Source organism: Achroia grisella, unplaced genomic scaffold, assembly GCF_030625045.1.
Source record: "Achroia grisella isolate CSIRO2021 unplaced genomic scaffold, CSIRO_AGI_Agris_v1 utg1847, whole genome shotgun sequence".
In the NCBI taxonomy this organism is placed as follows: Eukaryota; Metazoa; Arthropoda; class Insecta; order Lepidoptera; family Pyralidae; genus Achroia; species Achroia grisella.
This window is the reverse complement of record NW_026712687.1, coordinates 1,052,570-1,071,831: the sequence shown is the minus strand read 5'-3', so window position 1 is coordinate 1,071,831 and position 19,262 is coordinate 1,052,570. Positions and strand designations below refer to the sequence as shown.

At 34.9% G+C, this 19,262-nt stretch overlaps 2 protein-coding genes across 2 annotated transcripts in view; one reads left to right on the top strand and one right to left on the bottom strand.

Annotated features, from left to right (window-relative positions):
- LOC131841548 (matrix-remodeling-associated protein 5-like) overlaps positions 1-19,262 on the top strand; it is a 439,379-nt gene that overhangs the window by 202,972 nt on the left and 217,145 nt on the right. Inside the window, exon 2 of the mRNA XM_059189865.1 lies at positions 17,574-17,799. Coding sequence (XP_059045848.1) covers positions 17,700-17,799 — 100 coding nt within the window. The 5' untranslated portion in view covers positions 17,574-17,699. The remainder of the gene's footprint in view (positions 1-17,573; positions 17,800-19,262) is intronic.
- Positions 87-5,045, bottom strand: LOC131841577 (uncharacterized). Its single transcript, XM_059189897.1, has 5 exons — positions 4,914-5,045; positions 4,162-4,786; positions 1,722-3,944; positions 909-1,458; positions 87-555 (listed from the first exon to the last, which is right to left on the bottom strand). Exons 1-5 carry the CDS (start codon positions 5,043-5,045, stop codon positions 87-89), a joined length of 3,999 nt encoding a protein of 1,332 aa, XP_059045880.1.

Genomic DNA, 19,262 nt, shown 5'->3' with positions numbered 1-19,262 from the left:
GGGGAATGAAACGCCATTCAACACCTCGTATTGTGCCATCATCACATAACAATTTAGTATTTAATTCTGCAATACTACGTTTAAGTTCAGAGTCGGCACAAATTAGTTCCGTTATCTGAGTAGATAACTAGAGGTAAACCCCGCCGGGCTCCCATACGACGTAAAGCCATTATTGCTGAATCACTGGACAGATCTTCAGTCAATTCCATGTGAATTGCACGTACTGTCAAGCATGTGAAGAGCATGCAATATCTCTTCTGCCTCCTGCGACCGACAGTGACTTCTATAGGTCCAAAAAAATCAACGCCAGTGTAACTAAACGGCCTCCTATTATGTTGTAGTCTCGCCGCTGGCAAATCAGCCATCCGCTGAGGCTGCGGTGCGGCGCGACGTGACCGACAGGTGAGGCACTGGGTAGACACAGTACGAACTGTTGGTCTCAATTTAAGTATCCAGTACTGTTGTCGTAACTGGTTTACAACGAGTTCGTTAGAACCATGCATAGCTTCTTTATGGTGGTGGTAGACCAGGAGCCGAGTAATTCTATGTCCGCCTCTTTATCAAGTATTGCAGGTCTCAACGTAGACAGTTCTACTCCTGCCATCTATCGATGCGACCACCGACACGCAGTACTCCTGTCTCATCGAGATAAGGACTAAGTTTTAATAATCTACTATTACGCATTATAGGTTTATTCTGTTGTAAACAAGATATTTCAACGGAGAAACTGTCCTGCTGACATTTTTTAATTAATAAAATTTCAGCTCTTTTCATTAAAGAAACATCAAACTGAATGTTTTTACGCCGACATTTGTTAATAAATAATAACACGCGGGCGGTGGCTCGCACTAATGTGATCCCAATTCGAGATATTATCTTCGCTAGGCAAAGATAATTCTGAACTGTACATAACCACATTAATTGATCGTTCTTCACAAGTCACATCTTGCGATGTCTTGGAGAACTTACGATCTTTAGGCCACTCACTCTCAGGTCGCCGTAGAAAGGCAGGACCCTGGAACCACGGGTCTGAGTATGACAGTGGTGATGCATCATCTCGTGTAGCTACATCGGCTACGTTAGCATCAGACGGCACATGACGCCACTCACAGTTTTTCGTCAGCTCATCTATCTCACCGAGTCGATGAGCGACAAAAGGTTTATAATTACGCGGATCGCTACGGATCCATTGTAAAACCGTACTAGAATCTGTCCAAAAGTAACGCCTTGCTGGTTTAAAATCCTTATGATCGGTCTCAATAATATTTGCAAGGCGGGCGGCTATTACCGCTCCCTGTAATTCAAGCCTCGGTATTGAAATAGGACGGAGTGGACTCACTCTGCTTTTACTACCAACGAAACTAACTTGAACACAACAATCCGACCGAATCAATCGCCAATAAGATACGGCAGCGTATGCCTTTGTTGAAGCATCACAAAAAGTGTGGAGTTGTATGTCTACAAAATTATTATTAATACATGTAATATTCGGTAATTCATTATAGCAAAAAGTCCACTCATTACCATTAATATAACACCTAGGTATACGTAAAGAATCTAACTTCTTTATTCACATAACCAACTAGTAAACTGAACAAACTCTGTTGGTTGGATGTATTTCCAGTCGACACCACTACGATGTACACTTTGAAATAATATTTTACCTTTAATTATACAAGGAGCAAGAAAACCATGAATATCATAAACAGACATTAATATACTAAGCATTTGAGATTTCGTAGGTGGCTCCGTGCCATTTATTATGTTTTGCGGAATACGGTTGAATGATATTTTAAAAGCAAATGCATCGTCATTAGGATACCACATCAAACCGAGAGTGCGCTCAGTTGTATTATTAGCTCCGTGTTTAAAATCAACAGCAGACTGAGTGAGCGCTCGATGCGGTATTGTGTTCAAAACCGGTTTGCTATTACTCGACCAGCGGCCTATCTCGAATCCGCCGTAACTATGTATTTCCGTAATTTCACGAACTAATTTAATTGCTTTTTCTTCGCTGTCACACGAGTACAAACAGTCATCCATGTAATGATTGTTAATAATAACATCTACCGCTTCCGGATACAAATCCTCATATTTAAGCGCATTTTTATTTTTTATATGTTGCGCAATGAATGGAGAACAAGTTGCACCAAAAACTAAACTTTGCATGACACATATTTTTAACGGGGACTTGTCGTCTTCCCGCCATAAAAACCTAAATAAGTGTTGATCTTCAGCTCTGATACGTATACGTAAAAACATGTCCTTTATATCGCCTACTATAACATATTTATGTTCGCGGAATCGCAACATAATACCTAGTAATGAGTTATACAAATCGGGTCCAGTAAGTAAGAAGTCATTTAAACACAAGCCGTTGACCTTACCGGCGCCGTCAAACACTAACCTCAGCTTACTGGGTTTGTTCGGATTTAGCACGCCAAAATGACAGAGATACCATATACGATTACCTACAAGTTCATTTTCCTTTAAAACTCGAGCATAACCATTATCAAACAACTTGTGCATCTCTGTTTTATACCTATCAGCGTACGCGCTGTCCGACTTAAATTTTCTCAATAACCCGTTCAAGCGTGATAGTGCATAGTTGTAACTATCAGGTATACATAAAACATCCTTAATGAATGGCAGTCCGACCTCCCACCTGTTACCTATGTTTCGCGCGGTCTGATCTAATATATTAACCGCTCTTAAATCGGCCGTATTCTCACGGCGTAAGGTTGATATTCCTATGCAGTCCAGTTCAAATGAATTTTTAACTAAGTTGTTTAATATAGTAATTTCACTTACCTCGTCGTTGTGTGTAACGTGGAAGCTGTGCCCCTGTGTGAGTGATGAGTTCGTGCGACCATAACTACCATGTATCGACCAGCCTAAGCGACAACGCGTTGCATAGGGTTCATATTTATTACCGTGTAATATTTCTAACGGCGCTAAAAGAAAATAATTATCTTCACCTATTAACAGACGAGGCACCACGTTCTCAGTACATACAAATTGTTTTACAGATGATAAATAATCACAGTGAATATTATTTATTACAGACAAATTTTGCATAGGTAATTTTAGTTTAGATACATTACGTAAAGTTATATTATAGTTACACTTATTATAGTTACAATTATCATAGCCAGAAATATTTAAACAGACTTTAGGAGCATCAGACTGGTATACTTCTAAACCAAAAGCATCAATTAATTTAATAGAACTAGAACTTAAACTTTTAAGACCAAGTTCATTTACTAAGCCGGAATCGATCATCGATATCGAAGCACCGTCATCTAATAAGGCATAAGTACTCACTGTACCGTTGGGTCCACTTAACTTCACTTTAACTACTTTGAGTATCACATCACATGACGTCACTGTGGGGGAGCGACCGCGCCCCGGTAGCCCGGGCGCAGTCCCGTCGGTAGCGGAGTTCACATAGGCTACAGTCGCGTCGGTACTCGATGATTCATGTTGTGATGATGTCGCCATAGTGGTCACGGGCTGTGTGTCTGTATGGATGGGCTTTCTGTAATGCAACAATGTGTGATGCGCCAGCCCACAGTCGTCTATGTTACATACAGGTGCAGCGCATGACATACGATCGTGTCGCGCCAATAAACAACAATAACATAGCTTGTTATTTTTAACAAAATTCCATCGATCCTTACGCATAGCTCTTCGAAATAATCGACAATCTGGCAATACGTGTTGTGATTTGTTGCAAAATCTACATAATTTTGATTCATTGATAGTTGTAGTTGTAAATACTTGTTTATTATAGTTGTAGCGGTAGCGATCATCTGTTCGCTTGTTATTTATTGTAGGCATGTCGGGTTTCTTTTGTTCTCGCGGCTGTGATAGACCGAGAGCCGACGTCATTTCAGCCTCACGTTTTAAAAAAGATGCATATAACATTAGTTTTGGTGTATCATCTGTCAAGCGATCAAATGCATAATCAGTGAATTTACTAATTAATATACTTGGTAATTTCGATGATATTGCTGACGCGAGCTCTGGGCTGCGTAAATAATCATGCAGATTCATTGCGTTGAGTGTAGCAATGCAATTATTAATTTTTATTGAAAAATTAACTATATCTTGTTGATAATGAGTAGGTAAAGATGGTAACTTTTTTATCTGTGTAGTTACATGGTGAATAATAATATCGGAACGGCCAAACCTCAGTTCCAGCGCAGATATGATGTCGCCGGGTGACGTGTTTTATTAACAGATCGGTGACTGCCTCCTTAGCATCACCTCTTAGTGCACGGCGTAACCTCCACAGGTTCTCCGAATCACTAAACTGACACACGCGAGTGGACTCCATGTATGCACTTTTAAAATGTAACCACTCCATGCAATCGCCAAAATAAGTGGGTAATTCCCTCGGTGTGGCGAGACGGGTTAGTAAGCGCTCATCCTGGTGTGATGATGAGTTCACCATCATATCCTTCAGGGTGTGTGCTAGCTGCAGAATACTATCTTCTCCATTGACTGGTGCAGGGCGGCTATGTTGTGGACAATCGGTTGCCGGCACTGCTTGCATCATCGGTGCCGTGTTCAACTCCTGATCAGCGTTACACGGCGGTTGTACATTACTCTGTTCTAGCCAGTCTTCAACATGGGAATGAATATGTGGGTCATATACTGAAGCGTGCTTAGAAGAGTGAATGGACCTTCTGCTGCCATCCGTGATGATGGCCAGGTTAGCTTCCAGCTCCTTATCAATCAAATCCAGTTGAATTTTTGCCTTTGCACGGGCATCCAGTTCCAACTGTTTTCGTATATATCTCTGACGCCTTTGATGACGTAACTGACGGATCCCGTAGAGGACGTTGCGATGACATATTTTGCTGCATGAAGAGTTCCTTTTCTCCACGTAGCGATATATTACTCCGTACCGTGCTACGCGGCGGAATTACAGCGGCGGTGTCTTTAGCGAGCACATGCTCCGAAGCACATTCTAACCTATCGGTCAGTCTATGGCGTTCTTTGTACGATATTATTTTATCGCGCGGCGGTGTATTGAACATTATTCTGGTTCAGATTTGGCGAGAAGGATCAGCTTTGTAAAGGATGGAACTAAAACACCGACTTATTTTCGCAAACTGAGAGCACGCACTTATTTTATATGTGACACCGAGCGTCACCGCGATCGTATGAATCCGACTACAATATTGTGTAGAAAACGGGTAGATTTATATTAATTATATTGTGCGCACCCTCATATATATTTATTAAAAAATGACGAACGTATCGTGTATATTTATGCATATATACGTACATATAATAATAAATTTAATTTTATAAAAAAATTGATAACGTAGTGCGTCGCCTACAATCGTCCAACAAAGTATTACAAAGAAATATTTCATTGCCATTCCAATACCATAAAAAATCAAGTAATATGTTATCTTTTATTCTATATTTGTTGTGTGTCTAAAAAAATGTTGTTATTATAATTAACGCCAAGTGTAGTGTTGTTTTAAAAATGTTCAATTGTGTACAAGTTTAATTAATAGACATGCGCCGTCAAAAGTGGTTTAATCGATCGCTTCGAATCTAATAAGAGATGCAAGAGGTCTTTAAGATTGTAAAATATTTGATAGATAGTCTGGAATAGCTAAATTTAACCCTTTAGATTCGCATCAATAAAATTAGATGCTATTAAATAGAAATCAACGTGGATGAAATTAGTTTCGAGGTTGAGTTTTGGTGACTGTACCTTACTCCACTGCGTAGTGTGAATATAAGCTAAAGCACCCTGAACTATTTTCGCGAATATAAATTTTATACATTGTTATTCTATTCCTACCTTTATTATTTTCTAGTCTAAATCCACCTTTACGGAGCGTCAACTGATACCGGTGCTTGTAAGACCGCTAAACGTTAACCGATACAATGTCTTTGAAGGTAACCTTCGGATCGGATATATCCCAAAACAATTCATTCAACTTTGCATTTTAATGCTAGCACACACAGTCCTTATTCCTATAACTACGCTTTCATATTTTCTTAGGGTACATTTTCGTCGGCGCCAAGAAACAAGCCGAGAACAAAAATCTGGCATCGACACATCCACGGAATCAATACTTTAAGAGAAATTTATTGCACTGTCTGCCTGGAAATGGCGCTGTCTCGCTCTTATATAGAACATCGTGACACATGCTGGTACTTAAGTCCTCTCTCAATTTACATTGCTATAATTGACGTGACATCTAGATTTGCGTTCCCCAATTGAATTGCTCTTTATGCGAAGGAAGCTGTGTAATATACTTGAGTAATACTTAAGTGTCGTGCCCTAATGGTTTAAAACCATTTATCCCAAAGGTCGTGAATTCGAATCTGGTCGTCAGTACAAAACTTTGTGTGTAATGACGGCTGCTTCGTTATTAGTCCTCTTATGCTACATCGGAAGGAAGAGGATTGTTAGTAATGTAGGTTAATAACCCTATTATCAGGTTGACCTCCACGCGGTTCCCCCTGGAAAGCATCATGTTAAATTTCTGGTGAATTTGCCACTCCACGGGTGCCCCGACTCGCCAGCGTAAACCCTTAGCGCAGACGGGAGCACCATTCCATTATCATCCATAAGGATACTGCTATATCCTGGCAGAGTATACAACTCACCTGAAAGAAATTAACAATTGACGTCTATATACATATATGAACTGTATTAGGAACAATATTAAATAAGTATAGTATAGCAAGTATTTAAGTACGTTTACATTATTTTTTCTATTATTATGCATGAGCATAAGCATATTAGTTTTGACACATTTACCTAAGTTAGGTAAATACCAATAGTATGCCTTTTCCCATTACCCTTTCTGTTTCAACCGCTCTCTGTTTTTACCCAAGCTCGCCAATTGTACATTTAGTTTAGATAAAGTGCAATAAAGGATAAATAAATAAAAAAATAATAGTAATATCTCAGAAAATTCACACAGTACCACCTTGTCCTAAGATAAGTAGAGCTTTTGTTATGTGTACTAGACAACTGATATAAATGCACAGATGCATATTTTACATAGAGAACACCCAGATGGACATAAACAATACTCATAAATAAATTTTTTTGCACCGTGCGAGGAATTGAAACCACGACCATCGGAAGTAAAACAGTGTGCTAAACCGCTAGACCACCAAGGCCGTCGAAAATGTCCATGTTATTGCCACTCCTAAGAACTAGGATGTTAGGTCTCCAGTATTCTTTAATTTCACTACCATACTCACCCTTTAAAACAAGACAGAGCCTGCGAAACTGGTGTGGGCAGAATTACGATTTTCAACTATGATCTTTGATGACTTTTCTAAAAGTGCTATATTCTGTTTTTATAAAAAATGAATATTTATATATGTCTACGTCGTTAGATATTGTTATTTACAAGTAGATGCAACTTTGACTTCTTTTTTTAAAAGCAATAAAATACAACATTGTTATTTATTGCCTTTAAAAAAAACAAGTCATTCTAAACTGAATCATTGGAGGGAAAATACAAATCCTTTACAATAGTACAAAATATTCGTTTTATTTACATTAGAACAAAAGGATAGTACAAACAATATTCTATCTAGGTAGGACAGGTCAGACAGATGGACAAAGTTTATTTCTATATAATGGTATCATAATACATGGGTCGACAGCGGTCAATAATAATAGAAAAAAATTAGAATTTTAATAGTTCATAATTTGAAGAATCGTATAACTCTGTTTAGCATCTTTATCTATTTATCTATGATGTGAATAAAATTTCATTACCAACCTTATAACGTTCCCAAACAACAAATTTCACTTATTTGCAATTCAAAACGACAATAATTCTTGAAATTAAACGAATGCAATAACAATAAAATATTTATTACGTAATCCCTTTTTACTGCGGCGACCGGAGGCGGCAATAAAGCAATTAAGTTTGATTCCCGGCAGGGGTATTGTTATTTAGTTGAGTACATTGTGGCCTACTAGCATACTACTCCAATATAAGATTGTTTATGATCGTTTATATTTTCAACTGAGGTTTTTTCCTTTTACCACATTGGTGGCATTCAAAAAGACTACCTACCGTGGCCTATGGACTCCCGGAATATTTTTTTTTTATCAAGTACATTTGTATCTCTAAGAAAGTGGAGACAAAGTTATATCGAGAATGTGATGTAACAAAGTGGTAAATGATTAGGTACTTTATATGCATTATACTGCAGTTATTTATTAAACATTATTGTGTATATTAGCAAACAGTCTCGGCTTCATACTGTTAGATTATAATAGTTTCGATAAGAAATATACAGAGTTGTATAGTAAATATGTTTATAATAATGGAATATTAACATGATCTTATTTGCTGATTAATAATGAATTGTTTAATTACAAATAGAAGTAATGTTATTGATATCAAGCGAGTTAGTTTCATAATTTTTATTAAAATAGTGACGGTACAAAACTGATCTGAAACGATATTTAGAGATAATTATTCAGTCTTGTCTTGGCCACAGTTCTGTTAAGACGTACCAATAAAGTTTTACAAATATAAAATACATTTTCATTTCTGGTAATAGCTAGAAAAACATTTAGCTATTAATACGGTTGCATTACAAACATTAGAATTTCTCGGCTTGTTCTATACTATAATAGGCATGTATTATACATATAAACCTTCCACTTGAAATACATTCACTAGTTGTTTCGTTTCACTATTTTATATAGTGAAATACATACATAGTGTAAGTGAAGTCGCTGCCGATATCTGTTTGCTTAGATTAAATTTTTTTATATATATATACTTAATAATACATTGAGTTGTAATGTCCACATTGAAGATACTATGTTCCTGTTATGTTCATGTATGTAGGCGACGTTTACCACTTACCATCAGGTCGGCCATCTTTGTCATTCCAATCACATCAAAAAACTTTCTTTCAAATAATATAATGTAAATATTATCTCATACCAATAATAATAATAATAATTAAGGACAATTCACATTGCGCCATCTAGTCCCACACTAAGCAGCTTGTGTTACAACTGATACAAATACATACTATTTTTTTTGTACATAGATACATAATATACATAGAAAACTCCCAGATACAAACAATCATATTGAATACAAATGTTTGTGCCATGCGAGGAATCGAACCTGCGACCTTCAGTTACAAAGCGGTGTGCTAACCCGCTTGACCACCGAGGCCGTCAATATCTAAGCGTATACCATGAATAGGGCATCTGAATGCAACGTAATTGGTACTTCATCTGTCTTAGTCGAACTTATATACGCTACATGAATAATAATGTAATAGACTTCTAGGGAAACATGCCAATATCATGAATTACAAACTAAATTGAAAGAAAAAGGGAAAGAAAGTTATCTTACTTTATAATATATATGTAGTTCATGTAAGTGTATTAACACTCGCGAGCAAAAGTATGGAATCACTTGGAACTGATTCCGCGCGATCTTGAGTACTTAATAACTAGTTAAGAATTATAAAAATGATACCATTTGAAAGGTTAAACTGTTAACTTTAAATTGCTATACATATATTCATTTAAATCACATTAGTATTTAAGGAGCTATCCCGGATTCTACCATGGAATCTATCAAAATATCTTTATTCATGTAGGTCTGTAACAAATCTTAATAAAGATATTTTGATTTCGTTACACATTTTTGTACCGTACGAGGTATCGAACCCGCGACTATCGGAAGTAAAGCGGTGTACTTTGATAGAACCCCCGTCCAATTCAAACGGGGATCGAAATTACGACGGCTTGGGTTAAGTTCGAACTTCCTAGTGGTGCCCTCAGATTAAAGACGTATCCGTCAGGCAGGAGTTGGCCTTCAGCCGCTCCATAAACACTTCCACGGGTTTGGAGTGGCATCTGCACTCGCCCCCTATCATCCGGTGAAACTGTAAAGGCCTGCTGCGGCCAACAACATTAGAATAGTCCGAAAAAAAGCGTAGCGACATGATCATGGTGATGCTATTCATATCACTTACTATCAACTGGTACATCATGTCATTCGCAGTTACATTAGAAAATCTTACCTTTATTTTTACATCCCTTAATAAAATTGTTGTTAAAACGTGCGGCGCGGCTTTTAATGTCGCTGTGTCAACAGTTTATAAATAAGAAAAGCTGTTAATACTGATCTCAACGTGCCAAATTGTGGAGAGGCGAGATTTTATATTTTTAACGGTATTACTCTGAAGGTGATATACAAGAAGGTAATACGGTATAAATTCACAAAGTCACGAAGCGCGATACATTTTTCTATTTTGTGCACGGAGCACAATTTAAAAGCGCTTTAAGCGCTGCATGGAGGCTATTTAGTGTTCGCTGACTCGCTGCAAATCAATTTAATGCTGAGGTTTCTTTTTATTTTTTCGCTATACTGTGCAATTTACTTGCCATTAAGAAAATACTGACAACATGTTATTAATTTGTGGTTGTGTTTGTAGATAATATTTTATTTATTTATTTATTTCAGGCCACTAATGGCCCATATCTTAAATACCTTATAGACTAACATACATATGTAACAATGATATAAATATAAACTGTCTCTGAGTCTATGTGTTAGACTAAGGTGAAACCCTTCTTGTTAAGAATGAAAAATCCTGCTCTTGAGATTAAACAGTGATCATTCCCTATAATGATAGAGAAAGGTCATGGTAACCCTAGAGTCTGTGTGGTCACGGTACTGACGACGGCCTTCGGCCAGTAGTCCGTTCATGAAGGTGGGCAGCATGTTGGTGGGGAACCGGGCCATAAACGCTCGCGTTGTGACTCGACTCCAGCTGCGTCACCCTTAATGTCAGGTTACTCCTAGTTCGTATGTAGTCGACAACGTCCCGGTCCTTGGTGGCGTAGTGTAGTGTAGGTGGGACAGGTACATTGCCGTGGTCGGTGTTGCAGCACGCAACAGGAAGTAGGGCCCAGTGGGTGCAGTGCCACAGTGGTTCCAATTGACCTTCTTTGTTTTAATAATTTTTTTTTCATGGGTGTAATACTTCTGTTTATAAATTCCTGACGACCAAAATATTTTGACGTGCATCATTGTCAAAAAATGTGTATGAATTGGCTGATAGATCAACTTATTGTGTTTTTGTCTATTTTATATATATATGGAACAAATATAAGAGTAAACTCTATTACAAAAAGAATCGTGCCGGTACAGAATTAACGAATACATCACTTCATATATCCATAATAAAAACTGTATACTCATATCGGCAAATTTTTTGAAGTCGGTTAATAATGAATAAACAATTAAGTGGCACGAGATAATAGCGCTAGCGGAGACATCGATTTCATATTTCTAAATAATTAAAAGTTCCACTAATGATAATAAAAAGCCTATCGCACCGTGGGCGTTATTAATTCATTAACTTGCTTAATTGTAAAAACAAACAGGTATACATGGTATATGATAAAGCTTTATTTCTGTTTGGTACAAGTGTATAGAAGAGAGCGGGTTTACCATTATGTTTATGTTTATATTTTTATGTATAATAAAATATTAAAATTATAGCGAAGCGAATACTGTTTGTGTGTTAAACGCAGGCTTTACAAATAAGTCATTAAACTTTGGTTAAGATATGGACCGAAGATAGGGAAAAATATATACTTTAGCTACAACTTAATTAATCAATTTGTCAAGAGTTTTTTTAGTCAACTGTACTGAAATAAATCGGAAAGAAGTCCTGTAAATAATCTATAAAAAGAACTGAAATACTAATTTATACATCTCATTTATATGTAAACGGCTAACAGCGCTGCTAAAAAAACACCACTCATGGTTGACTGGTAGATAACGCCGCAAGGTGTTAAGTCCGCCATATGTACACATTATTTTTTGCATTAAAGTTAAATAAATAAAATTATATTTTTATTGAATATTTTTTTTCCAATATCTATTATTTTTATTTCAAGAATAGAATAGAATAGAAAATCATTTATTCAAATAAACTTACATTGAAGCACTTTGGAATAGTCATTACATTTTTTTTAATCTACCGCTCGTTCGGAAAGCTGTCTCATCACAAGAAGAACGAGCAAGAAATTTGCGTGTTGCTCTTTTAAATAATTTTATTATTACTTTACATTTTTAAGTATAAGTGTGTGAATACAAACCATCAATTAGCACTAATTCAATTAAATACTCAAATAGAAAAAATATTGAATATATAACCAACTGGTTAAACAATTAATAAGAGGAATCAAGATTTTATAATCCTTCGAGCCGGATAAAAAGCAGTAGTCTTAATATTATTACTGAAAGAGACCTACAGTGGGTTTACATTAAATCTTCATTCATTCGTCATCTACGTGTATATTACAAGCACAAAATACATAAAATATATAATACTAATTTTATGCCATCACAGGTTTTTATTCTGTCTTTAACAGTTTTTTTTATTACAACACGGAATATATTAGTATCATAATATGATATTACTATAGTTGCAACAGAAACAGTGCTTTAATAGAGCAATAACCCGTTGAACAAATGCAAATGATCTCACAAATGTGCACTTAATTTGCATAGTATATTATACAACGCTTCCGTACATGGCTTGCGCCGTGTAATATATGGGTTAGAAGAAAATCTATAGTCATTAGTAGTGTATGAATAAATCAGTATGGTTGCTTTAGTAAAACTAACGCGTTCCGTGAAAAATGGTGGACGAAGGCGTTCTAATGATTACCAGGGGTTTACGAGTGCGATTAGCATAAAAAATCACCGTGTATTTAGAACATGAAGGCGCGTATTTCCCGAATTCATTTGGAGGTTATGTGATACCGGTAATAGAGTAGTCAATTTGAAAAAATGGTAATTGCAGTACGTGATCGGTACTGTCTTTTCGTGGACGATTGAAAGGAGGGTAATGGTTTTTAGGTAGTATTTATTTGTCATTATGACGTCCATTTCAGGCCACCTAGAAAAATGTTGTCGCTTGCTTTTGTTTTAATGGACTGCCGGATGGATGGAATAATTTTTTGTGTGTTTTCTAAATCATTCGTTATTGTATTCTTAGGAACATGCGTACTAGTCCATTACGTTCCCGTGCGTTATATCTATAAATGATCTATTCCAAAATTATCATCACTATGCTGATAATTTTAGACCACGTATCCTAAAATTACTAAAAAAGGGCTAATCTTTTCTAAAAGTTCGTAAATAACAGTAGATTGTAAATTGTCTACTTTATAGTCCTTTAATCATGAGTACACGAATTAAGTACAAACTCAGTTTGTAATATTCGTAAAATTGCCATGTTCAGTCAACCAAGACGTTTGTAACAGAGAAACATCGTAATATGGGGAGCTCATCTTATTATTAATATTATAAACGCGAAAGTAAAAAAGAAAAAACTACTGAACGGATAAAGCTTTACAGTAATATAACTTATACATCAAAAAACACATAGGCTATAAATTTTATGAGAATGAAACCGCAGGCAGAGCTAGTATTAAATAATATTGTGAACCCACATATCCCGTTTATATAAAGTGTACAATTTTGAAATATCTGACTGTTAACTTAATAAGTAAATAAAGAAAATGAATTGTTACGATATAACCATATCATTCCAAGTACAGAGATCTCTAAATTTCATTCACAAAAGACATCTCAAACCCATCTCTATACGCTGGCTTAATTCTGACTCCATTCAAGTTTGACACATCGATACCTATCATTGAATACAAAGAAACCCCATTGATCTGACATATACGCATTCAAGATTTCACAATAGGGTCTTTGTCACTTTTTTGCAAGTTCACGATGATTTGTTATGCGCGCCACTTTTTCGCCGCGCCATTTTTGGTGGGCCGTGCTCGGTTGGAGGAATTTTATATAACAATTTGCAGCATTGAACAAGTAAATGAAGTCTTGTCAAGTAATATATCTGCTTGAATCTCTTCATTTAGTCATCTTGTGCAAATAAATGTTATATATTCACGATTGCAATCGCAGATAAGGTGGTCAGAGGCATTATTAACTGTTGATGTCATGATGCACTTAATAATTAACATGTCCACTTTCCGCTGAGTGTATTTGAATCCAAAATGACTGGAGATGAGAATACCAGAGATTTTTAAATTCTGTCTTCTTTAATCGTATACCTGAAGCATTAGCATGAAGTCAGGTCAGTTAACCCTTTGTGATGAATTTACCATCTAGTTTCCCGAGCGAACTACGTGGGCATTACTAGTTACAGAGCCACATGTTTAAGTTTTTTATGGCATAGGAGACAAACACGCTTGGCGTTCCTGATGGTAAGTGACTACCGCCATGAGCACCCGTAACACCAGGGGAATTGAATATATTCAAACATAACATGTATTATTTTTTTCCCATTATTTGGGGTTGACGCAAATAATGGGAAAAAATAATACATGTTTAATACAGGATAAAGGCAAGACACTGATGATGATTGAAAAAACTCAACCAAGGCATCTTCAGGATTAGATTTCTATTGATGATGCTATAGCGTTGGTGGTCTTTTAAGAAGAAATAAGGTCTTTTCTTTAAGATTTCAATATCGTTAGTTCGGAAATACAATAGCTGGAAGGCTTTGTTGCCATTTAAACTGCATAAAATAATTCACAGGCATCAGCTTGTTCGCTATTTAAATTGTTATCGTTACATTATTATTAACTGTAATAATACTAGAAGTGAACTGGTACAGTCAGCTTCATAAAAATGAAAGTGTCAATAACTTAAATTATCGTATGGGATGCAAATTGAATTTTATGTACACTGTTAGAGCAACATTGTTGTAAACTTATATTGTACAATGTAATAAACCATTATGTGAAAGTAAGTAACGATTCAAAGTTATCTGTATAGTGTATTTTAACAATATTACTTTCTATTTTTATGTATTTTATATAAAAATTGAATCTGTTGTCTTTATCGACTTCATTTTTTATAATTATATAATACTAGCTGTGACCGCGGTTTCACCCGAAAGAAATTAAGCCAATGTGTTATTCTGATGTCGGCTATATTACTGAAATTTCCATTAAAATCCGTTCTGTAGTTTTTGTGTGAAAGAATAACAAACTTCCATTCATACATTGGTATTCAGAAACTTTGCGTTTATAATATTAATAAGATATATATACTAGATTTTACCTGCTACTTCGTTTGCGAGGATTTTTACTTTATTTTATTATTAAAATAAATAATATTTCTAAAATAAAATTGGCTTTAGTTACTCCTTATAACATTAGATCTCTAAAAAAAAATCGTTTCAGCCATTTCAGACATAGCAAGAATAGATAAACACAGAGACATTTTGATATATATACCGATGTTAATTTGAAATTATAAACACACTTTAATTTAATTTACTAGTATAATAGAGCTGCCAAGATAGAGTTTGTACGAAGACATCTAATAGAGTATCTACCACTATTTCATCTTTCCTACTTTTATACAAAAATAATAATAATACTTGCTTTGCGACTTAACTTTCTACAAAATCAAATTTAAAAAAACTATATTGAAAAGTTTTTAATAGTTTTATATTTTTATGTAGCTGACTGTACTGTGGGTATGAACTGTACATTATCATAAAGAGACCGATCAATTGACCTCTTAATTCTAGTGATAATAAATATGCCAATTGGATGGCAATCGATTCGAGTCGTTATTGTGTTGTGACAGTCAAATCTAGGGACTTGTTACTTCCGTTATGTGTACTGTTTTGGATACTAAAATGTTTATATGAGTAACTAACTTCGGCCCGCGGCTTCGCTCGCGTTAATTTATCCCCTTAGGGGTGGGATTTATCAAAATCTCTTCTTTGCGGATACCTACGTCATACTCTATCCGTCCAGTGGTTTGTGCTGCGCGTTGATAGATCACTATGTCAGTCACCTTTGAGTTATATATATTTAGATTAATAATTAATGTATAGGTCTTAAATAATTTTCTTAAACGTTTTGTATGTGGCTGGCAACAAAATTATTTCAGATTTTGTTAAATTCCTGGTGCCATGATGAGCTAACTGACCTGTTCTGTTATTCATCTTATCATCTTCCACTGGTACCCCGCCGCGAATATCGTTAGTGCAGACGGGGGCACGATTCCATTATCATCCATAAAAAAAACTAGTTAAAAAGGGAGGTAGTGTATTGTTAGTAATGTGGATTAAAAACCCCGTGGTTTACAAAATCTATCTACATATTCTTATCTTTATTGTCTAAAATTTTTTTTTTTTACAAATACAAATACTTAAGAAGTCCCTGAATTCTTACGTATAGAAAATACCTGTGTTTCAGAAGTCAGTGTCCTCTTCCATATTGTATTATTATTACCATTCTTCATTGCGAATTTGCCATGGTGGGTTAAATCACCAGACGTCATACTCATCTTATCATCCTCCACTGGTGCCCGTCATCGTATACCATAACACAGGCGCGAGATCCATAAAAAAACTAGTCAATAATGGAGGAAAGGGGATTGTTAATAATGTGGATTAATTACGCCATTGATATCAGGTTGACTATCATGTTAAATTCCTGATGAATTTACCACAATCTGCTAATTGACCTGACCTCATACTCATCTTATCATCCTCCACTGGTGCACCGCCAGCGTACACCGTTAGCACACGCGGGTGCACCATTCCATTATCATCCATAAAAAAACAAAACTACCAATAATAAAATTAAAATCACTCTGTTGTTTGTACCCAGTATTCGTCTCAAGATCCTGTTTAAATTGAAAGTGTAATAAACCCCTAATGTATCTCTACATTCACATAGCCTAAACAACCAATCAGAGACGAGAACTAGCCGGGAATACGTAATGACGTAACGTGGTGTTCGAAAATCGAAATTTCAAAACAGTTCGCCGCGGTGTACCGGGCTCTGCGCATGATTCGTGTATAGTGTTGTTCCTAATAGCATTTGATCGATATAAATTACGTGACTCGTAAATTTTAATAATATTTTTTAATGACAATTAAAGTATCGATACTTGCATTATTATTATATTTTTGTGTTTAGAATTAATAAAATTGATTTTATTGTTACTGTGTGATTAATATATTTGGATTATTGTGATTTATTGATGTAATAACAATGAAAATATATTATTGGATTGCTGGTTGGTTTTGGAAGATAGTAATTATTTTTTATAGATTACTTTAAAAAATTCAATTGTTATTTTACAAATTAAGTTGTAAATTTTAAATTATACTTCTAAATATTAATTAATGAAAAAAAAATTGATTGGCTTTGGGAAATAGCGCTCTGAATGTTATGTTTATTTATAATTTAATTTTATTATTAATTATAAAAATACAAATTTTAATTATTATTATTGTATTTCTACAATTTACAATATCTTATTTATCTTCTACATAATATTATTATAGTAGGTATATGAATATATATTTGTAAGAGATAATGTTATAAATGTAATTCAAGAAATGTCTTCATTCTAATATTGTTTTATTATATTAAATATTTTTTAAAATAATATTCCTTTGTAATTTTAGATGTCCAGCAGTTTAATATTCTAATTTATTTGTTACAGGAACAATGCCCGATAGAACAGTGTAGTGACCGAAGTTTAGTGAAACCATAAAAAGTGTCAGTGATGTGCAGGTGCCATTTTAGTGCAGTGTATCTTATCGATAGATACCGATAGTGTTGTGCCACGATGCTGCCATCCCAAGCACAAGTTGTGCCTTGTGTGTTTATCTGTTTGTTGCTGCAATACTGCGTTGAAAGTCAACAGGAGATTCTTATTGAGGAGTCATGTGAGTAGTTATTATTTTAAATTAAATAGTTTATTTTAAATCATATATGTAATAATTTTGGCAAGTACAATTGGGTAAAAGAAATATTGAGAAATTATTTGTTATTTTCTTTTTTCCGGGGTTTCCTAGGTCCAAGATAAACATGCGTATAGTAGCAGGTTTAAGAAAAGTATGTACCTACAACATAAACAATAGGTATATAATAAAAAATGCAAATTGAATACCATTATTTTAAAAAATAAATTTTACCATTATATAGTCATCCTTCTTAATTTTATTTCGAAATACAATTTAAACAAATAAGACAAAATATAATTCCGACTTAAGCGCATAAAAACAGTTTTGTGTTTAAACTTAAACGTACTGTTTTGGCTTCGTCGCAGGTAAGAAAGACTTCTAACTACTGTCTTATTTGTTTACATTTGGTATTAAAGCTAAACGAAGCAGACGAGCTTTGAATGTTTGTTTTGCTTACCTTAAAATGTGTTTATTAAGATACTAACTGCGCCCGCGGTTTCTCGCGCGTGAAGTTTATAGCGGATATGTCATTTTGATGTAAAAACTATGTTATTGTAAAGTTTCATTAAAATTCATTCAGTAGTTTTTGCGTGAAAGAGTAACAAACATCCATCCATCCACACAAACATACTTCCGCGTTTCTAATATTAATAAGATACTAACATATTATACATACGTCCCATACTAATAGTAATAATATGTGATTTTATCAATACTGCTGCAACTACTCAGTACTTTGTTACATATTTATTTCGTAATTAATCCTTTATTTTTTTTAATTAATATTGGTGAATTTTTACTTTACACTTATTGTGATTCGGCGAAGTTAAACAACAATGATTCACTAGCAAATATCTTAAGTAATACATTTATTTTCATACAATTAAATATACATAAACAAACTTTATTTTGTAAAAAAGAAATCAACTTAAAATAGCACCAATAAGTAAATGGCATACGAATAAATATAATTTTACTTTATAATGAACAAAAAATCGTAAATTTTATTGTCATCGCTTTTGTCTATAAAATTATTTGTCATTTCCTGTAACGTAATAGGTATTAAAAATGTCTCTGAGAAATTGCAATGGTTTTCCCTAATATATATTAATAGCTCAGTTAACCTCGAAAATAAAATAAAAGAACCTGGGTACTTGAAATTTAACGTTCAACTTTATCCTTTCATTTGTCCATTTCACGCCTAAGGGGGAACATAGCCCGGATTTCACAAATTACCTCTTACGTAACGGACGACAGAACTCGGCGTTTGAAATTCGAACGTTTTATTCGAGCGGGGAATAGAGTCAGATTATTACTGGGTTGTGTATAACTTGATATCGATATTGATAATGCACATCACTATTTTCTATCTATATATATATATATATATATCTAATTCGTCCCTACATGCTAGAACCTGCTACTTTTACAGTCAGCCGCTTCCC